Source organism: Ambystoma mexicanum, chromosome 3p, assembly GCF_040938575.1.
Source record: "Ambystoma mexicanum isolate Mex_15411 chromosome 3p, UKY_AmexF1_1, whole genome shotgun sequence".
Classification (NCBI taxonomy): Eukaryota; Metazoa; Chordata; class Amphibia; order Caudata; family Ambystomatidae; genus Ambystoma; species Ambystoma mexicanum.
The window spans coordinates 122448881-122471454 of NC_090925.1; the positions used below are offsets into that span (position 1 = coordinate 122448881).

General features: G+C 46.5%; 2 protein-coding genes across 2 annotated transcripts in view; one reads left to right on the top strand and one right to left on the bottom strand.

Annotated features, from left to right (window-relative positions):
* LOC138580152 (C-type lectin domain family 2 member D-like) overlaps positions 1 to 22574 on the bottom strand; it is a 357666-nt gene that overhangs the window by 26883 nt on the left and 308209 nt on the right. The window lies entirely within an intron of this gene.
* Positions 3139 to 22574, top strand: part of LOC138579497 (killer cell lectin-like receptor subfamily B member 1B allele A) — a 38476-nt gene continuing 19040 nt past the window's right edge. Inside the window, exon 1 of the mRNA XM_069649818.1 lies at positions 3139 to 3306. Coding sequence (XP_069505919.1) covers positions 3277 to 3306 — 30 coding nt within the window. The 5' untranslated portion in view covers positions 3139 to 3276. The remainder of the gene's footprint in view (positions 3307 to 22574) is intronic.

Sequence of the window (22574 nt, forward strand, 5' to 3'; positions counted from 1 at the left end):
TTGGCCTTGTGCCTTCTTGTCTTTGTTCCCTTGTTTCTTTCTACTCTCCTCCTCGTTCTGTTCGGTCACAATCCCGGTTTCTTCTTGTTGTTCCCAAACCTCCCCGTGCCTTTTCCCGATTTCTCTCTTTCTCACTTCTGGCACTGGAATACTCTTCTACTTTCTCTTTCTTCTCATCAGTCTTGATGACTTTGGATCATTCTGCATCATTTTTATTGCACCACTGTTTCATACAACTTTGTAAAGCGCTTTGGCGTAAGGGCTATATAAAATAAAATAAAATACAAATAAAAAGACTTTCTTAGGGGCGCTGCCACACCCAGCACGTGCTTATCAATGATATCTGGAGATAGCTTGAATCTCAATTTTTTTCTCTTAAGTTAGGTGTTTTTTTCCACCTCAGCATTGTCTATTTGAATGACCTGGGTAGTTGCACACCTTTGTCCAAGGTGACATTTTTTTCTTGGACACATTTTTCTTGAGTCTTTTTGTTGTACACACGCACCGGAAGCATGTCCCTTATCACATCTTCTAACCCGTCACAAAAACTGCAGTATAGTAACATCTCTCTGATTTTTACTACATACTCATCTGTGGACTCCCCTGGGTGCCTGAGCTTCGAGTAAAATGTAAGCTTGTTGAGCAATGTGTTATCTTTATTTACCCATCTTATTTACCTTGTTTCGGGCGCAGGTCCCTGCCCCTCCCCCCCAGCCACACACCTGCACTGCCTCCTGGCAACCCTTGCACTTGGGTCTGTATCTGTAACCCTACAGTCCCGCTACCTGCACTTATCAGACACCCCCTGTCTGCGCCTTAAACCTTTGCACTTGCCACCTTGCTGGCTGCCCTACCACTTGTTGTTTTGATCGTGTGCAGAGCACTTTCCACTTCTTCCCTCTCCCCTACACTTGCTTGTTCGCAATGTCACTCGGCCTAGTAAGATCGCTGTTTTGTCCTCCCTTGTTCCCCTCCCTTGCCTCGTCACGCTCTGAAACACTTTTGTATGAGCGTGATACAAATAAAATATATCATATACGTGGAGCATTCTTTTTATTGCTCCTTCATAAACTATGTCCTCATCTGCCTCTCCTTGAGGTGGTACTACCTTCAGGTCAGCAACTTAACTTGGCCCCCCACACACAAACTGTACAAAAGCATGTCATTTTCCCTGAGGAACAAGCTTCATACATCATATAGCATCGACATATGTTACAAACAGAGGAGCCATTGGTTCCATGGAATAGCCAGCTGGGGATACAGAGAGGGCGTAGTCACTTCCTGCATTGTGTGGTCGTAGTGGGTGGAGGTCGACCCCCGTCCTCGTCATCATTTGTTGAAATTGGTTATCAGCAAATCACTCATGCACAACTCTGGAGCATGGGTGAGAGGTTACTGGTAAGTAGGTTTTTTGTGCTTTATTTAATACTAGTGTAGAAGCCTGGGTACACGGGCCAACGTGCAGGTGTCCATTAACACAGTAGGACCACTATATATCCTAAGGCAACAGCTCCCTCTAGTGGTGACAACTGACGAATCTATGCGAATTGACAGTGCCTCTATATATCCTAAGGCGACAGCTCCCTCTAGAGGTGAAAACGGGTAATGACTTCATCAGACACAGGGCAAACAAACATCTGGCCTTTTATTATATTGTTAGATAGAAGTTCAAGGACCTATTGGCATTCAGGAACGGGCTGGCGGAACAGAGCTCTCTCTGTGGTGACCACTCCCCCCTCAATGCACGTCTTAAAGGCCGCGCATGGGATCTCCCGCCTCAGGCCACACTACCTCCGGGGGGGGGAACGCGGGAAGCTGGCACTATGCACACACTGCAATATGAAGCTGCATGCATAAAGGCCTTTGAACCTGCAGTTTGCCTTTCTGAATGGGAACACATGCAATGCGCAGTTCTTTTTCCCACTTCCAATCACACAAATACACAAAATATGTCGAAAATCAAGCTCAATATATTCCTGAATAATGTTTGCAACACACAAGAAAGTGCCCTCTTATCTAAAGGCCCAATCCCCCCTCCCCGCAACTAGGCACCTCCCTACTTGCACACTCTGCCCTGACCCTCAACCTATACAGTGCTCTGTTCCTTGCAGACATGCTTGCACCTTAACAGGGATCTTTAATCTCAAAGGTACACACCCCTGGAGTTAGATAAGGATAAAGGAGGGAGATACCGCAGTCTTCTCATGTTCAATAGTAGTCCCCTTGCGGTATCTAAGCCTCTTATTACAAGAAAAATTCAGACACATGCGATAGTCATTCATGCCACATCAAAAAATCCTTTGTCATGTTCTTAGGCTGCACCTAGAGACAATTCAGGCCTTTTGAAGTCTGTGGCATACAACAAACAGAGTAAACCAAATTATCATTAAGAAACTTTATTTTACTTAGGTTTTAAAATGTAACTATATGTTTGCTCGTCACTCCTCATTTTATAAAACATTTTTGTTTTACGTATGGTCGGATTAGTTGACGCTCACACACCCACATGGGGAGCATTAAGCAAGGCGCATTTTTCTGTTATCACTGTTTCCCCAGCCAGCCCATTTCCCTGGGATTCCAGAGGAGGGGCACAAAGCGGATTTTACATCTTTGTTTTTCAACTGCATGTGATTTTCGTGCGGGTGCAAAAGAAATGGATTCCTATGGAATCCGCCTCCATTTAACACCTGATATCGTGCAGGCGGATTCCATAGGAATCCATAGGTCAACTCCAAAACCAACGTATAATTTGCAGGCAGCGTTTGCTTATTTTTTTTTCACCAGAAGCAGTGTAAAGGCAATTTTGCCTGGTTTTACTGTTCACTTTTCCACTCCTCCTTGCAAAAGTAGAAAATTGCAGGTAGGGGACCCAACAGCATGTAAGTGCTAACATTGCTGTTCGCCACTGGCGTAACGGGGGCCCCTGCTGCCCCCATGTTGCGGAGAGCCCATGTTGCCCATGCCCAGTGGGGGGAGGCACTCAGCAGGACTTGCAGGGGGCCTCCACATCTTGAGTTACACCACCGGTAGTCGCCTGCATGCAATTTATTTGAAAGTTACCCCTAGGGAGTCTTACACAGATGCAGGCAAGCAAACACACATGCGTTGCCGCAGGTTCATCTTCCTTGTTGCTTCCTGCCCACAGATGCACCGCGTGCCGCCTGCAAGCTTTGCCCGCTGCACTGGATCCCCCAGCAGGAAAAGTGCTACTATTTCTCAGACGAGAAGAAGAACTGGCCAGACGGGCAGCGGTTCTGTCAGAGGAGGAAGGCTGAAATGGTGTCGCTGGATGACTCGAGCAAAAAGGTGAGCGGTGGCACACAACAAGCACTGCCAAAGCCAACAGGTCTGGCTTTGTAAAGGTACAGGGTGAGATTTGTGTTAAACCCCACAGGACAAACAATGTTTACACTATATTTGCTAAGCCAAACCTCATTGCCTTTAAAGTAATTTTACTATAACGATCATTAGTGCTATGGACCCCTATAAACATCGAACAAATAGGGAAATAAAGTATAATTCAGCATAAAGTGGAAGCGACATCAATGCATAAAGCTTCATGGAAAGAGAACAAGCTCTTTAAAGCAGCAACTTAAATGGTTGCACTGGCTTTTACAAAATGGCCGCCGCTGTAACACCCGGATGCTCTCCTTATGCATGACGGAGCAGCAGGCACCAGGGAACGGCTCTAATATATAGAGACGACCTAAATAACTGAATGGGAAACCCCCTTTGGCAATGCTACTGCTTACGAAGATGCATTCCTCAGACCGCTGTCTTCTACGAGATTGAAGAATAAATGACAGCTCTCATGCCACATTTCTAATGTTTATGGTAGTCTATCGCCTCCCTCGCCCCCTACCCTCCTGTGGGCTTATAAGCCCTTTAAACAGTCTGTGGAAATGAATTAAGCAATGTGTTTGATAAACTTGAGGCAGAGCTTCACGCTCCTTTCCTGAATAACCTGCCCTTGCGCAAGTTACATTACATTACAAGACATCTCTAGCCGACCTAGAATATTTTGGGAGGATTATCAACCATGTTGGATTTTCTTTTAATTAAAGCCTTGGCACTTGGCATATTGCTAATCTGGTCACAAAGTGTTATGTATGTTTTAATACTATTCTTGAGGGCACTTTGTCTTGCTATTAATTTCTTTTTCATATAACCTATATTTAATTAGATGTTCTGCTTGTGAGCTGTAGCATATCCATTCCTCCCCTCTAAATCATGGGAAGCTCTTAGTGAGCAACCTCTTGTCACAGGGGTGATTTATAAATCAAAGAGTTACTCGCGCTCTCCGTAGGGAAAATTGATCCTGGAGTTCCAAAAGTTAGAAATCCATCTCTGTCCTTCTAGTAGCTTTTTCTTCACATGGAGGAGAACCTTCTCGGATCAGTCAGAGCCGGTTGCTATTCTCATAGGATTCTCTTATGGATCCTCCCCCTACAGATTCCTTGTGGGAATTCTCCACGTGCGTGCAACGATCCTGGGGAAGTAACTCATTCAGGCATGAGTGTTGGGAATCATTGCTTCCTCTCTCCCGTGCTCCATTCCCGAGGTACATGACGCAGAAATCCTGGCATACTATTAGCCTATGATGCAGAAATCGTGGCATACTATTAGCCTATGACGCAGAAATCCTGGCATACTATTAGCCTATGTCGCAGAAATCCTGGAATACTATTAGCCTATGACGCAGAAATCCTGGCACACTATTAGCGTATGACGCAGAAATCCTGGCATACTATTAGCCTATGACGCAGAAATCCTGGCATACTGTTAGCCTATGACGAAGAAATCCTGGCACACTATTAGCCTATGATGCAGAAATCCTGGCATACTGTTAGCCTATGACGCAGAAATCCTGGCATACTATTAGCCTATGATGCAGAAATCCTGGCACACTATTAGCCTATGACGCAGAAATCCTGGCATACTATTAGCCTATGACGCAGAAATCCTGGCATACTATTAGCCTATGACGCAGAAATCCTGGCACACCATTAGCCTATGACGCAGAAATCGTGGCATACTATTAGCATACAATGCAGAAATCATGGCATGGCATGGCATGTAATGGCACTATTACATTTTTTTATTGTTAATGCGATTATTTCGCAAAGAACTTTACACATAATGTAGCGATATGTACCCATTCCATGGACAATACCGGGGGGTAACGGCCTGCGGCCCCAGTTAACGGCCCGAGCAAAGCGTTTGCCATTAACGTGGAATGGGTACATAATGCCATTAGCACCCCAGGTTGCCAAAGCAGCAATCATTGGTGCTAAGAAAATTGGATTTTCCTTTGTTGAACGATACGCCGCACCCGTCCTGTTTAATAAAGGAAAATCCTTGACAAAGATGGGGGCGATGGAAAGGGAACTGGTGCAACTTACGGAGCCTCTCTTCTCTTTCCATAGCAGCCTTGGGACGCTTAGAGGAAGGAGCTGCTGCAGCGAAATATGCTAAGTGGGGGGGAGGGAATTAAATAAAAAGGACTGGGGGTGGGGGAAGATGGCGGCGGGGGATCCAGCCATCAGGCAGCTTGGAACGCTGGCTTATGCCGGCGGTTCAAGCCTGTGGTCCTAGCTACCTGATTGGGTGGCTCACCCCACCGAGTGCTAATAATCAATATTCATTAAAGGATAGTTCCGGGACTTTTTTTTTATTGTCCCTACGGTTCGGCCATGTGTTTTTAAGCATAAATCGGTAGATCGTAGAAAACTTTCCTATGGACCTTACCCGACTTTTCGTCCATTAACGCACTCGAAATCAGCCGCCATTTTCTGATAATCCTATCATTTTCCCCCATCGACCTGGCTCACCTGCTTTTGCGGCACTAAATCAAATCCCCCGCCCCTGAAACAGACTTTATCAAAACATTCATAATCCCCGCCTCTATCCGTGACGTGACTGTGCTGCGTAGGCAAACGCGCCCAGGAGTCTTCTACGCGACTCCACACAGAACCCGGAAACCAACACAGATCAGCTCACAACACAGCGCTCCACAAATCGGAATATGAAACTGTACTTTTAAATCAAAGCGCAAGATTGTAAATTTGGTAAAGTACATTTATTTGACATCAAATGTTTAGAGAATATTCAGCGATTTTCATTTTTATTTGCTCACGTTCCAAAAAGTTCGTTTTGAGGCACGCGATGTTCCTTTGCTGTACACAGGGTCTTAGATCATCTCACAATACAGCGCCACAATTCGGAATATGAAACTGTGGTTTAAAAGCAAACGGCAAGATTGTACATTTGGCAAAGTACATTTATTGGACATCAAATGTTTAGAGAATATTCAGCGATTTGCATTTTTCTTTGCTCTCGATCCAAAATAGTTCGCCTTGAGGCGATGTTCGTGTGCAGTACACAGGGTGTTGGTTTACGCTCTTCGGTCGCACTGATAATCGCATGGCTGTTCCAACAACGAGGCACTAGGCCACCACAACGGTCTGTATGTTGCATCTAGCCGTTAGTACCGCGTAAGGGCATACTTGTACTTGGCGATCGTCCCATAAAATGGTCAGGGTGGTAACGTTGTTCACGCGGAGAAGCAACTGGCGGTTGAAAAAGCCATCCGCCGGTGTCTGGTACTTGTGACACATACAATAATGAAGGATGTACCTGTTTTAAAAACATAAAAAATGAAATTAGTCTCACCATCAGATCTTTATTAAAATTATTCATTTTATATATTAGGTCGGGAAATTATTTCATAGCTAGGACAGTGCAACTGGGTATTATACGTCAAGGGGGGGCTGTAGGATACTGAGACAGTCCCCCAGTGCAGGGGTTGACAGGGAGGCAGTGCAGGTGGAGAGTGGAAGGGCCCAGGACCGAGGTCGCAGACAGTGGACCAGTTGTAGCAGGGGAGAGGGAGAGAGAAAGCAGAAGCAAAGAGGAAGGTTTTGAGGTGCTTCCGTAAAAGGAGATGGTTCTCCTCAAGTGCGCGTTACAAAACAATATGCCACATAGAACGAACAAGTACAACTTAACCCGTCTTTAAAGCTACTGTATAGTAATTAAATTGCAGTATAAACTCATCTAAAGAGTTACTTACATTATATTTGCATTTTCCATTGTGTCTGTGCGTAGGGCAGCCCCGAAATACCACTCCTTCTATGCCGACGTTATTTCTTCTAATGAACGAACATTAAATGGCTTTCGTTTCTGAAATTATATTCATTATCGTTTCTTACGTTATTGCCCCACACCCCCAAAAAGAAGTCTTTCGGGATGGTCCCGGCCTGTCAAGGTCAAATAACAATAGAACCTTATACTGAGTCGTGGGCCATTCCGGCACCCGAGCAAAAAATCAAAGCAGCTGACCTTCACTTTGAACGAGCACACATTCCTAGTTAGCTACATTCAGTGTAAGGCCATCTCACAGGACTTGAAATTTACACTCCATCTTTGCATTTTGTCTGTGTGCATTTGCAGCCCCAGCGAACCATAAATACCGAGACATTCTATATTTTTTGAAAAATGATTTATATTACTGTTTGGTTTAATTTAATGCGCAAATGAACAAGGGTGGAGAGACACATTGCATGTACACTGAGCAATCACTTTTATTTACACAATACATAGCTACACATATTCAATGGGCCTGCGACATGAGGAGACTCGAGAGAACAGACAATCAAATTACAATCATTTAAACCGTGATGTGTATTTCTCAATGAGCTCTGCTTTAGGTGGACATGGAACAGAGGCAATGTTGGTTGGCAATGCAGTTGTCCCCTGCACAGGTTCGTTCACAACTCCATGTATGTGCCTATCTAGGACATCAACAATAAGTCTCTCAATAAACTCATATTGCATATCCTCAAACACTGGTTTGATCACCCATTGTTTACTTCTTTTAGTGAAGGCCTTATTGTAGCGAAGCGTCCCTAAAGTTCCGGTCGTCCTACTTTGTTGACGGCCAACATTATGGTTATGTGCCAAGACCGCTAGAAGAGTCCGATTTATCATGCCCTCCATGCCAAAATGCAATCGTTTTGGCCTGTACTTTAGGCACATATTGTGGAACACCTCCAAATCTCCTGTGTGGCAGAATTCCCTGAGTCCCCTCAAATCTCTTGTTATAGTTTTATCAAATACAATCTTTTCAATGGCTTTGTGAGTGGGTGATGAAGGAATCAACCACTTCTTCTTCCGTGCCTCCTCTGTGGACAAATGGCCATGTTCACAATTGTGGAAATGTTGGTTTGTGGTCCAGCGGTGAACGTTGCTACAGTGTAGCATTACTGACCGCCATTTTTCCAGTAGAATTTCCAACAACCCTCCACATGTTTTTGAGCTCCACCAAAGATGGTTGCTGATTGACTTGGACCACTGTGAAATACCTTGCATATCTTTTTTTTTACCTGCAGCCGACATTTTTTTATTGATTGTTTTTGCAAGATGCCAACCGTCAAATTGGTGATTTATATTTGTGTACTCTTCTCTCATTGTCTTGGCAATTGAAACGTGTCTGTCCGTGGCTATCAGGTCGATCACCATTCCCCGCGATTGTAGTTCTTGCAATGATGCTACAAAGCCAACTTTCTCCATGGGCACTGAGGATGTACTTTGTGACACCTGCACGACAACCGAACTCACAATTTTCTTACTTTCCATGTCCTGAAAGTGGTAGGTGCAGTACTTGGCTGAAAATCCTGGGCTGTCGCACTGTCCATCACCGGCTAGCCTGAACCGTTTGCCCGCGAATGTACTATCAATAGACATTTTTTCCATTCTCCAAGCTTCGCTAATGGCTGGAAATAGATAATCGGTTTGGTATTTGTAGAACTGAGTTTTCGCAATGAAATGGATTCCCACAAACTGAAAGAAAGACTCTAACTTTTTAAAACTTGAACCACTAAAAAGTGCAGCCGCTGCACAAAGTAGATTGCCTGCTGGCAGTTGCCCCAGCATGGGTTGTGCAGACCATGAGAAAGGATGATATTTTGTACACGTGGCATGTATTTTAAGGTTAGTGCCTCAAATTGCACGAGTCACATTAATCAATGGCTCCCCACATACTTCCCCACCAACCGAATGCCCACATTTCATCCGAATAATAATATCAATCAAACAACTATCGAATACAATGAATCTGGCCTCTTTCCTTATACTGTCACTCTGCATCCCAGCTGGTTCGGCCTGTAACGTTGAGGACATGTCACTCACATGAAAGGTAGAATCTCTGATATCGTCTTCCGCTATGTTCAGTGATATTGATGGTGTTTCATTGTCGTCCACTTCATTCTCTTCCATTGCAACATCTGTTCCTTCTCCGGCGATGGGTGAATAAAACAATTTCTTCAACTTTCTCGCGGTCTTAGTTTTTGCGGGTGTGGATTCTGTAAATTGATCTCCGACTGCATCCGAACTACCAGGAGGACATTCACTATCAATGGCTGGTGGTGGTATAGCTCCGTTGTCAATCACTTCATAGTCTTCCCATTGGCACGATGCATCTCCAGTCTCAAGTCCCTGCCAAAAGGTTTGACAAGCAACATCTCTCGTTCGCTTCACTGTCTGTGTAGATCTAGTTCGTACACCCACTCGCAACTAGAGGACAGATTGGAAAAGGGATGTTCAGTTTAAACACAACTTACAGTATTGAACTATTAACAGTGAAAAACAACATAATATAGTGACCAGGACACTAACCTTCTTTTGCTTTCTTTTCTTTGAAACTTTCTTGCCTCGAACTTCAACATCAGGACGCTGTTGCTCCGACTCGTGTGTGCATGTCTCCACTTCCTCTTGCGCTGCAACGACTATATTTTCATGATAAGCACATCCATCACGCACTGACGCTCCATCGACTCCCTGAAACATAGAACTTTCATTAGTATGTATAATAATATTGAAAACACAAAATGTACTTGGGGACCAATACCCACGTACATCGCAATAGCAAAACACGAATGAACGCTTTGTGTAGAACATTCAAACAACAATTATTCACCCATAGTTGATCTAGTTAGATGGAACTGTCAAGATCCATACCTCAGGCTCCTCATAGACTTCCATTGATGATATTATTGAAGATGATGCTTCAGTAACTCCCTGAAACACAGTAATTGCATTAGTATGGTTTTCTATTTTGTTAAAAAGAACATAAACTTTGTGCAGGCGTCAACGGCTCATCTAAATAGACCTGCACAAATGATCAGTTGTCTAAAATAAATAATGGATATGTAAATATGATTCGATTTGCTCGATCGTTGGAAGTGTCACCACCCAGAGATCTGCATCAACTACTAGGGGTGATGTTCTTGTAGAAGAAGCTCCGTCATCTCCCTGAAACATAGTACTTGCGTTAATAAAGAAGGAAGTGTAGCGGATGTAATCACGTCATATGATTTCGCTTGATCGAACTGTCAGTATCCATACCTCGAAATGCATAAGAACATCAAGGGACGATGTAACTGCGGTGCACACTTCTGCAAGCTGTTGCGCCGACCCGTAACTGCATGCTCCCCCTTCTTCTTGGACTAATGCTCCATCGACTCCCTGAAACATAGGACTTTCATTGGTAATGAACACAATATTGAAAAAAGAAGACACATATGAGGGCGACGACAGAAGGACATATCAATGGCTAAAAACGAAAGAAACAATGTGTGTAACAATCACGCTACAAGAATGCAAGATCTGATGATCTCCATCGATGGAAATGTCCGGAAACGTACCTCGAGCATCTGAGTGACATCAACGGTTGTCGTCAATACGTTGGACTCCTCAGCATCTCCCTGAAAGACAGTACTTGCATTATTTTGGATAACAATAATTATAACTGAAAACAAAGACTAGAGGACGAGTACAAGGGTGTACCATTAGGTAAAATAATTACACGATAAATTAAAACTATTGATTTACATGCCTAAAACAAGTCAGTGGCAGAATAGCCAAGTAAGATTACCCGATAGGCGCTTGAAGTGGCTGATGACTGCAATAACGACACGGATGGAGAATCTTCCGCCTTCATATTGAGTGGATACATAAATGGGGAAATTATTGTTAGCTAATGCTAAACACTACCGCAAGGCCGAGAGATAAATACGTAAACTTGACTCACCAGTGGAGGGATGTGGACGAATAGAGTGGGAATAGCGGTTGAGAGCAATTTTCGCCTCGCTCGCGGTGTGTTCTTCTTTATTAGCAATGATGTGGAGTACATGTCTGAGCTAAAGTGCCTGCTGCAGATGCGGTATCGATCACCCCTCTTGTCCGCAAAGACTTCAAGGACTCTACTTTCAAGCTCAGACGGTGGATATCCGCAATATCGGACCCATTCTCTTATCTGATCTATTGTCTTAGGGAAAACATGCATTATAGTACCTTTAGATTTATTATGGGTCTTCGAAGGGCAACCTCCAATGGAACAGGCAGGCATTGTGGAAAGTTCTGAAAAGTAAAGATCAACAATTCTCTATGAATACCAATGTGTTAAAAAATTAAATGACACATAAAAGGTTCAATGCAAGGTTCTTTTTGGTTCTTGGAACTATACACGTTATTCACATGCGGATAAGTATTTGAATAACTTTAAAAAAATAGAAAAATAATTTGACTAAACTCAGAACATGTGACTAGTTCCTTGCATGTACTGTCTTGAACGAAAAGAAATTGGACGCAAAATGATTATGGTACATGGCCTTACCTTGACGAACAAACAGTTAGATGCAGGGATCAGAGTAGTTTCTTGTCGTAGAACAGGGAGCAGTTCACAGGTTGCAAACTGACGAGTTTCCTCGAAGTGGTCATGGAAGTTCACAGAGACGAAGAGCAGATAACCAGCACCTTCACGGGTTGACTAGCAAAGCGCAAAGAAGTTCTCATTAGAAATATGAAGTGGGTTATAAAGAATTCGAAACAGGGGTGTGTTTGTGAATGAATGACGTGTATATGTCGTGGCATTATGCGGTTTGCAGGGGGCCGTCCAGCGTGAGGGGGGATGCTTGGCAGGAGACACAGAGTCTGGAGGTAGACATGGGAACAACAACCCATGCTCTATAGACCACTTTGAAGTGTACATGGTCTTTGACACCTCTTGGCCTTTATCGCTCCCTGACAGCTCCACTTGCCAGCACAAGTACCCCGGTGCGAACTGCCTTTGATAGGGCGGGGGGTGGATTGGGGCGGTGGTCGTGCAGACAAGACACAGGAAGACTCGTGAATGGAGACACACTTATGTGGATTGCAGGGGGCCGTCCAGCGTGAGGGGGGATGCTTGGCAGGAGACACGGGGTCTGGAGGTAGACATGGGAACAACAACCCATGCTCTATAGACCACTTTGAAGTGTACATGGTCTTTGGCACCTCTTGGCCTTTATCGCTCCCTGACAGCTCCACTTGCCAGCACAAGTACCCCGGTGCGAACTGCCTTTGATAGGGCGGGGGGTGGATTGGGGCGGTGGTCGTGCAGACAAGACACAGGAAGACTCGTGAATGGAGACACACTTATGTGGATTGCAGGGGGCCATCCAGCGTGAGGGGGGATGCTTGGCAGGAGACACGGGGTCTGGAGGTAGACATGGGAACAACAACCCATGCTCTATAGACCACTTTGAAGTGTACATGGTCTTTGGCACCTCTTGGCCTTTATCGCTCCCTGACAGCTCAACTTGCCAGCACAAGTACCCCGGTGCGAACTGCCTTTGATAGGGCGGGGGGTGATTTGGGGCGGTGGTCGTGCAGACAAGACTCGTTTGCTGCAGGGCCTCACCAAGGAGAGGCCATCTAACTGCATGTAAGAGGCAGGCTGCAGGATCTAGTACATGGAAGGCAGGGGGGTGAGTTTATAAATACCTCACCCTCCCAGGAGAATATATGGGTGCAGTTCACCCTGGAGACCCTGGATGCCTAGGCAGTTAGTCAGCAGCAGGCTGGCCTGTGGTGGCAAGGCGGCATGGGCCAGAGGGGGTCATCTCTGTACCCGGTGCCCAAAAGGATGATTTATTATGATCAACCATATTGATTATTTACCTATAACCATGTTTTGTATCAATAAAATCCAACGGCCTTTTATTGCCAACGCTTGAACAAAGTGGTGTGGTAAGTATTTTTGGGGGAGGAGGCAAGGCCGGTTACTTGATGCCAACCCGCAAAATAACATATGTATGTCTGCTGCATATGGGTTCAACGGTTATGTGGATTGAAGGTGGGCGGCCAGCGTGAGGGAGGATGCTGGCCGGAGACATGTGGTGTGACAAGACAAGGCACAGGAAGACTATTCAATGGAGACACACTAGATTAATTTAAAAAATCAAAACAACCATTGTTAAAATATATGTTGGGTTTTATTTTAGATCTTAATTTCAATTGAACATAAATAATAAACATTACACATTGTAAAGTTCCGGTTGCAGCACATCCAGGGAAAATCCGCGGTATTGTCCACTGTCGCTGGGGAAATGTTGTCCAATGGTAAGTACCGCACAGGCAGGTATTACTCTCCGAACGCGGTGTCCGAGCCTCCCGTGAAGCCACCAAGTGAAGCAGCGATAGGCCACCAGCCTGTACCACCTGTGAAAATGAAAGATGCAAACTGTATTAAAATGACAAAACTTTCTTATCACTGTCGATTCAGGTAAAAAATGTCATTCTGCTTTGAAAAAAATTCTATCTAGAAAATGCACAATATGGAACCAATTTACATGCATTCGAATGATATGTAGATGTAATTTTATATGTGGGAGACGACCATGAAATAGTAGTGGCATCACTGACATCACAACCAGAGTATACTTACTCGTTACTCGGATTACGCGGACGAACAGTGCCGCGAAGTTCGTGCATAAGCACCATCATCATCCTCAACACGGTCCGTGAGAGGCAGGCTTCCCTGAACTCTGGCAGTTCGGTGATGCATTGCGGACTTGGCTCGCCTTCCGAAATGTAGGCCAAGCACCCGGAATTTTCACGGCAGCAGCAGTTCTCCTCCTCAGTTGGCATTAGCTTGCACCGATTGCACGTGCACCAGGTGGAGACGCCGTCCATGCGACATGGTCCAGGCTCTTCATCCGTTGACTGGTCCTCCCAACTGCCGTCTGAATCCCCATCGTTTTCGCGTGCTTGCCTTTCCAGTAGTTCTTCCTCGGTGTACTCGGGCTCGTACATATACGGCATTATTGTGGCCATTGTGTGGTAAAGAAAGTAAAATAATTTACAGAGATGGTACAGGTGTTCACAAGTCCTAGAAGCGGCGAAGGTAGCTGGCCAGAGCACAGAAACGAGTCACAGAATACTCAAAGTAACACAGAGAGAGTAATGGAATCGAAAATCTGCTGCTGTGTGTTGTGAAACGGTGTGTTTATACTTATTGAGGAAAGAGGCGTCCTGCCATTTCCATGGCGACACTTCATTAGCTGAGGCGCAGCGATTGTTGCACGAAACGTGCTTTGGCGTTGGGAAATGGGCGGTACGCGTCTGCTGATGTCAGGCTCAGGGGCGGGGGATTTGATTTAGTGCCGCAAAAGCAGGTGAGCCAGGGCGATGGGGGGAAATGATAGGATTATCAGAAAATGGCGGCTGATTTCGAGTGCGTTAATGGACGAAAAGTCGGGTAAGGTCCATAGGAAAGTTTTCTACGATTTACCGATTTATGCTTAAAAACACATGGCCGAACCGTAGGGACAATAAAAAAAAGTCCCAGAACTATCCTTTAAATCACAAATACAAAACATGCATAAAATCTCAAGATCTCAAAATTCACAATACCAACAATACTAACCACATAATCACTCAATAACACTATTACGCATTTGGCTACTCACATCTGCCTCTAACTGCACCACCCAACACTCCAGTTCTTGGCCAAATACGATTAGAAACTGTACGGAAGCTCCGGACTTCCGCTTATTATTTATTTATGTGTGCATTTATTTATTTATTTATTTATTTATTTATTTATTTATTTATTTATGGGAAGTAAAGGGGAAGGCGAGGTTCGGTCTCCAGCCGGGTGATAACTGCAATAGTAGTCCAGGGGCTGTGCTTCCCATCTTATGAGACTGTAATAGGACAAGCACTTTCTGGACAAGGAGGGCTGATAGACTTAACTGTGCGCTGTGTGGGTAGAGGGCATGGTTGGGTAGGGTGGACCTGCCAGCTAAATGGGTACTCGAAAACCATTCCGAAGCTTAGTGTGGAAGCACGGAGAGCGGTGCTGGATGAACCAGGGGACTATGAAACTGGGGGTAAAACAACTTTTACTAATGGATTTGGGTAAAGCTTATTACTCCAAAAGCAAAAGTCTTAGGGGTGCTGCTTCATACCCCAGTTGCGATCACACCCTTTTTAATTTTGGCTGTTATGGGGCGCACAAGCCCCACCAATAAACTCAACTATTGCGTAGGAGTACAGATAGAAGAGAGAGGAAATGGGAGGAGCAACACACAGCCCGCGGGTGTTGCTTGGTTATTTACCCACGCATTGATTTCCCCTGTCCATGGTAATCCCACCATCTACCTGCCTCTTTCCCCCCAGAAGCATATCCTCCTGAGATCTCGTTGGGCTAGCTCTATTAAGCAGTAACACCAAATCTTCGCCAGCCACTATTATTGCTAAGTAGTGTGTGAAGAGTTGATGGCTTAATCGCAGCTGTAAATGGCCTAGCAGTGTAAAAAAAATATCTTAACCAAGTGTGCCTTCAGCCACTAGATGTATATTTGCTACCTGCACGTGCACTGAAGTCACATAGCCAACAATTCTGACATGTGTATAAGTATTAGATAGCCACTACTATCATATGCCCAGATAATCACACCGTGTCGAGCTGCTGCAATCTTATGGTCTGGAAGGAGCATTATTGCACTTCCTGAAAACTGCCCACCTTATGCCCATACATATGCCAACACTGTCCTCTTTTCTCCGCAGCCCTCCCTCCTCTCCATCACCCCCAAACTATCTGCTGGTGAGGCAAACATTAAAAAAGCGGGAGCACAAGCTCCCCCCTTCTAAATATCAAGGTAGTATATGATATATGCAGCAAAACTACAAGGGCACAACTGGAAAATCAAACATACCTTTCACATGTTTCCTACGTAATCTCTAGCACTCAACATGATCCCGACATGTCTGAAGAGCACCCTGAAAACTAACATGTTAGGCCACGTTGTCTCCTCTGTCTAGCTCCTAGAACTCGAGAAACGTGGCTTATCTCATGCTCGGACCCTCATTATGCTGAAAGCGAACTCAAAGATCAGATGCAAAGGTGAAATTGACAAACATGTCAGTGCTTAACTTCCCACCAATGATATGAATCCCAGATTCTTGGAGATTGCAACTAAATGCCAGGTGCCTGGACTCTGGGGAACTGCTGTAGAGGTCCCCACGTGACTTTAATGAAGAAAACAAAGGGGGCATCAATGGGTCCCCTATGTACTGCCCAATGACGCTCACAGTGGACAATATACTATCGATAATCCATGCGTTGTATGTTACCATCAGTAGCTCACAGAAACAGTCCGTGCATGTAGCATGTGGAGGTGTGAGTGCGACATCACTGCTTGCATCCCTGGGTACAGCTAGTGTGTGTGACTGACAGGCTGACATGGGTGGAGCTGTTAGAGGGTCAGCTTGGCGCTAGGTCACGTGATTAGCCTGACCTATCCCAGGTGCAGGGGTGGCCCTTAGGGAGCGAGAGAGAGGATACAGGGCCAGGCCTATTCCCCATGAAGTGGGTAGGCAGAGCATTGCACCAGAAAGCAGCCGGGACACTCCTGCGTAACCCTGGGGGGCGAGGGAGGGGTGCTGATGCTGAGGATTAGAAACCACCACAGCTGGGAGTCAGGAGGAGACAGGCACACTTAAATTGGGAGGAGGTGGAACCAGGGGGCAGAGGCCAGCGAGCCAGGAGTGAAACAGAGCAATTATAACCACATTTAACTAATCTGCACCTCTATAAAAGGAGGCAGCAAACTCCTCGTCTGGAAGGTGTGACTGTACTTGAACATTTAGTATATATTTTGTTATTAAAAGGAGGATGTCCTTTGAAACAGAAATAAGGTACAGAGCATCTAGTTCCTGTAGACAGAGGCAGTCCCTGGTGTGGTGCCTTTACAAGCTTCATTAGTAGTCTGGCTGAGGCGGGCCGGGTCATGAAGGGATAATACAGGAACACAGACCAGGGTCAGGGACTAGGACACAGCACATAGACAGGCTGGCATGCAGAGCCTAGGACCAGTACTCACATAATTACAATGCGAGGGAGGCTTGGCAACAGCCCTGGTGGTGATCCGATGGTGCCGCGTGAGCTTTCTGGTCGCTGTTCTCTTTATCCTGTTTTTTGGTGTTCACCAGGTAGCTTCAGGCTTTATCCCGGCACCCGCCCACTCACTTGGGGTTCTAGTATGACCAGGTAGCTTCAGGCCTTATCCCGGCACCCGCCCACTCACCTAGGGTTGCAGTATGACCAGGTAGCATCGGGCTTTATCCCAGCACCCGCCCATTCACCCGGGTTTCCAGTATGACCAGGTAGCATCGGCTTTATCCCGGCACCCGCCCATTCACCCGGGGTTCCCGTATGACGAGGTAGCTTCAGGCTTTATCCCGGCACCCGCCCACTCACCCGGGGTTCCAGTATGACCAGGTAACTCAGGCTTTATCCCAGCACCCGCCCGCTCACCAGGGGTTCCAGTATGACCAGGTAGCTTCAGGCTTTATCCCGGCACCCACCCACTCACCCGGGGTTCCAGTATGACCAGGTAGATTCAGGCTTTATCCCGGGACCCTCCTACTCACCGGGGTTCCAGTATGACCAGGTAGCTTTGGGCTTTATCCCGGCACCCGCCCATTCACCCGGGTTTCCAGTATGACCAGGTAGCATCGGGCTTTATACCGGCACCAGTATGCTTCTGACTTTCTCCTAGGTTTCTGCTCCTCCTTCTTCGGCACCCGGCCCATGGCTGTGTCCTTCTTTCTAGCTCTGTGCTGTCGGTCGTGTGAATTGTTGGGCAATCTGAGACAGTGTGGGTGCATCGTGGACACGTGTGGATGCAGCTACTTGGCTGCCTGGCCAGTGTCCCTTGCAGTGGAGGCCCAGGTTTTGGAGGAAAACACCCCAACCTGATATTATCACACTCCATGTGCCGGTTCATGTGAGGGATTGTCAAAGCATTTAGTATGCCGGTTAGTCAAGGGACCCACTCTGTGGCGTTGTCACAGGTAAGGGTATTGTCATTGTGGGTCTTTCATAGAGCACTGAGGTTGCTCAGTGGGCCACTGTGCATTGTCGCTGAAGCTGGAGTTATCGCCATGGCACTGGTCCGGGTAGCGCAGTGTGTTTGATCTGCCCGTCTCCTGTGCGGGTTGCTCTGCAGCACGGCTCCTCCTAGATATCTCTCTCCCAGTCATGCTGCGCACTCTTTCTTCCGCTGCTAGGCGTGCTGGATGCTGGATTCCATGGAACAAGAAAACGACTGGCCAGCATTGCGCAGTACAGGAACGGGCAAGAAAAGGTGGTACTCATTTCATTCAAGCAGACACAAGTAGAAGGGACAGTGGCGGGGGCCCTCCCAAGTCCCACACCCGGCCTCTGGGGCAGGACTGGCTCTGGTGGACACCACGGTAGGCCTCCCACCCCAGCTGAGGGCGCTCCCGATCCCCTCTTGACAGGGTCAGATCCAATTAGCAGTGTCATTATCACATCTAGGTCTGTGGCTCAGTGGACTAATGTACCCGCTACAGGGATCTGTGTTTGACCTCACAGTCCACTCAGCCCTTCATCTTTCTGAGGGTGATAAAATGAGTACCACTGAGTTGGGGAACAATCAATATCTGTCATCTGCCTATGCTGCCAGGCTGCCCCTATGGGGGAGAAGGTGTGCTCCACAAATTACACCTGTTACATTATAGCTTTTTTCTGCAACAGATGTTGTGAGATAAGCTAAGGCATGACTCATCCCTGCACCAGCCATATGTGTCTGGCCATGTGCTTTCTTAGACATGGCGGTGTGGCTTCTCAGTTGCTCATTTTACGCTTCCACCAGATCACACTGCTGATTGGTGGTCAGTAGCAGTTAATTCTGCGTTCCTTTCAGTGCAGCGCTTGTACAAGTAGGTGTGGGCTTCTAGGCAACAATTGCATCCCTGTAGACAATGAAGACCTCATCCTCGAGTAGTAGCCTGGCGGCTACATGGGTAAACGTGTGAAGTGTCATCTATAAATTCAAAATTAATAATGTGATTTCCATAGCTACCTTTTATTGAAGTTTTGGAGGTAGCATGCCAAGGGACAGGTTTTAGTTGTGATCCTGAATCCTTTGTAGCAGCTTCTTTGATGATTGCACTGTTTTCTGGATTGGTGACGGCTTTACTCATGTCCCCTGATGTCCCACATCTCCTTATAGGGCTTTCTGTCATGCATCAAGGCACATCATTTGGGATATAAAAAAAGAAGTGTTCTCCGTAAGCATCCTCCATTGCAGTACTTAGTTGCTTTGATTGGGGTTTCGTGTCCATCAAGTCTTTGGAAGCACTTACATCCATGTTTGAAAGGACACGCCGCTGTAATTTCGTCAGTGCCGCGCTTCGCGGAGAGACTCTTCCGGTGCCACGCGCATTGTCCTTTGAGTCTAGCTCCTTCTCGTTTCCATGCTGTTGGGGATCATGCTAGCGATTCTTATTGCCCTCCACATCAGGAACCAAGCCTCCCACTCAATCAATTTCCTTTATCTGCCCCAAGATTTTAGCATTCAGAGACCATGGTGTCCAGACCGTTTGGGACACAAAAACCTGGAGTGTGCGCTTGATGCGGCCCCACCCCCGATCAGCATCTCAAGATCTGCCTCGCTACATTTCATTTTTACACTTTTGATAAGAAATTCTACAAATTCTCTGAATTCTATTTCCAATATTACTGAACAAGATGGCCCAATCCTGTCATGAGAAATGTTTCCTTCAAAATTGGCCCTGGAGTCTGCAATGTGCATTTGGAAAACTGCATATGTGCTCACACACACACATAAACTGGGAGGAGAGCAAGTGTGCATACAAATAATGTGACAATGCACACCGATTCCTTTGGTTGGTCCCCAATTCTTCCACTACAAATTGCATCTGAAGTTTGCCTCTGAATTAATCACACACAATGCATAATTGCCTGCAGGCCCCAGCAGAACACAAACGGTATGCAATACTGGATGTGGACTGTGCATCATCACAAACTGAAACCAAGGGCCCGATTCATGGAATTATTTGAGCGGGAAATTGGGGATTTGCGTGCCATTCTGCACACAAATCCCTGTTCGTCGATTCATGGAATCAACTGCTCAGGATATTTTGTGTGGATTTCCGGCATGCTCTACGCGTCTCTGCAAGCAGCCGAGTGCCTTGTGTGAGAGACCACGCTGGGCTTGGGCGAGTCCTGTGCAGAGAGCAGAATTGTAGGCAGAACAAGGGAAATGGGGAACAATATGCCAAAATGTTAGCGTAACGAGGGACAGCACAGAGACAGTTCATCACATGCCAACAACTGTGCACGAGGAAAGGTATTCATGGATGTGACTGTGCAACCTCTTGCCAGATAAATGTCCATGCAAATCCCTCGATCTCTCTGCCAGCCAAAAGCAGGCGAACAGACTTGCGCAAGGATTCTCAACTTTAGAGGTGAGTTTGCATGCCTCATTGAGGGGTGCATGCGAGCAGACAGGGTTCCGATCGTACTTAGGGGTGTGCGTACACAGCATAGCCGGGTGCGAGAGCGGTTCACAGAGGTTCGCAAGCAGATTTCACAGAATAATACCCTAGTTACGATAAATCCTACACATGTTGTTGGGGTGAGGTCACAGTTGCGGTGGACCGTGCACAGGGTCCCTGAGGTGCAGGCCTGTTTGCGGGGGGACCCCAAGCACTGCTGTCATGGTGCATGTATGCGCGTCTGGAGAGCTCGTAAATGTAGTGGTTTCTGGCTGTTTTGTCTTTATGTGTGGGCGTGTTGTGGCTCTTCCGGGCGTGACTTGCAGATACGGTACATTTGAGTGAATAATTCCATGAATACGTGGTGCGTGCATTTTGACTTCTGCACGCCGGCTCGCGCAGGTTCGTTCTCGGCACACAGCCATTGCGGGATTTATGCTCTATTTTCCATGAATCAGGCCCCTAGTCTGTAATACAGTTTGGGGTGAATGTCTTAATGAACCCGTGCCATACTGTTGAGCCAGGCAACTCCTGCTTCTGAATAGGGCTTTGGTAAAAACTGGTCACAGGTGAATTTAGGAGTGTGTTGGTAGGAGGTTATATCCCACGCAAGGAAAGGAAATGGACAGGCCTCTGACAAGCTCATACCCAACTCGTGAAGCTTTGACAGTGGGGCCTTATGCTTGGCCGCCATCAGCTGTCTCTCCTCTCCTTAATTTCAAAGATTCTTGGACGAGGGGTCCTCATATTTGAATCTGCATTGACATCCCCCAGCTCTCCAGGTCGGTTGTCCCCCTTTTTCTTCAGCTGGAGCAGTTTTACTCTGTGTTACTGACTCCCTTGCCCCCACACGCTGTGCTGAGCATCCACTCTTCTTGTGCTACTAGACTCGTCTGCAGCTTTTGACACGGTAGATCCCCCTATTCTTTCTTCTACACTTCCCTCCCTCAGAATTATAGGGACTGTTCACAAATGGTTCCTCTCCTGAGTCTCTGGACGCTCTTATTCCCTTTGACGGGCTGGCCGCTCCTCTTCCGCACTGGCTCTGCAGTTTGGCATTTGCCAGGGATCTGGTCTTGTCCCTCTGCTCTCTCTGTGCTTTCCCCAGTCGACTTGTATTACTTATTTTAACCTCCCTTATCACTTCTGTGCAGGTGATTTGCTTCATTCCTTCTTTCTTTTTTCTCTTTTTCCTTTCCTTTCCCTTCCTCCTTTCCCTCCCTCCCTCCCTCCCTCGCTCGCTCCCTCCCTCCCTCCCTCCCTCCCTCCCTCCCTCCCTCCCTCCCTCCCTTCCTTCCTTCCTTCCTTCCTTCCTTCCTTCCTTCCTTCCTTCCTTCCTTCCTTCCTTCCTTCCTTCCTTCCTTCCTTCCTTCCTTCCTTCCTTCCTTCCTTCCTTCCTTCCTTCCTTCCTTCCTTCCTTCCTTCCTTCCTTCCTTCCTTCCTTCCTTCCTTCCTTCCTTCCTTCCTCTAAAACCAAAATGCATATCTTTTCCTCCACAGCTTGCTCTGTCTTTCCCGCCTTTGTTTCTTTTGCTCCTTCTCGGGTATCCCTCTCCAATTCAGCTCACCACGTAGGTGTTATATTTGACTCTTATCTCTCTTTTGCTTCTCATAATGTCCATGTTGCCTGTTGGTGCCGGTTTCATCTGTGTAAAATCCGCCTGGCCGGGACACTTCTCACACTCAAAGCTTTCGTGTGTGATTCTCTCTTGCACTGACCACCACTCTTCCCTTGTTCTTGGTCCTACAGCTCATTAGCCTGGCCCGCTCTGCTCTCGTTACAACTCTTCCACCCTGTTATCTCTCTTCTCCTGATTCTATATCCACCACTCTTCCCTTGTCCTTTATCCTACGGCTCACCAGCCTGCCCCGCTCTGCTCTCTTTCCAACTCTTCCACCCTGTTATCTCTCTTCTCCTGATT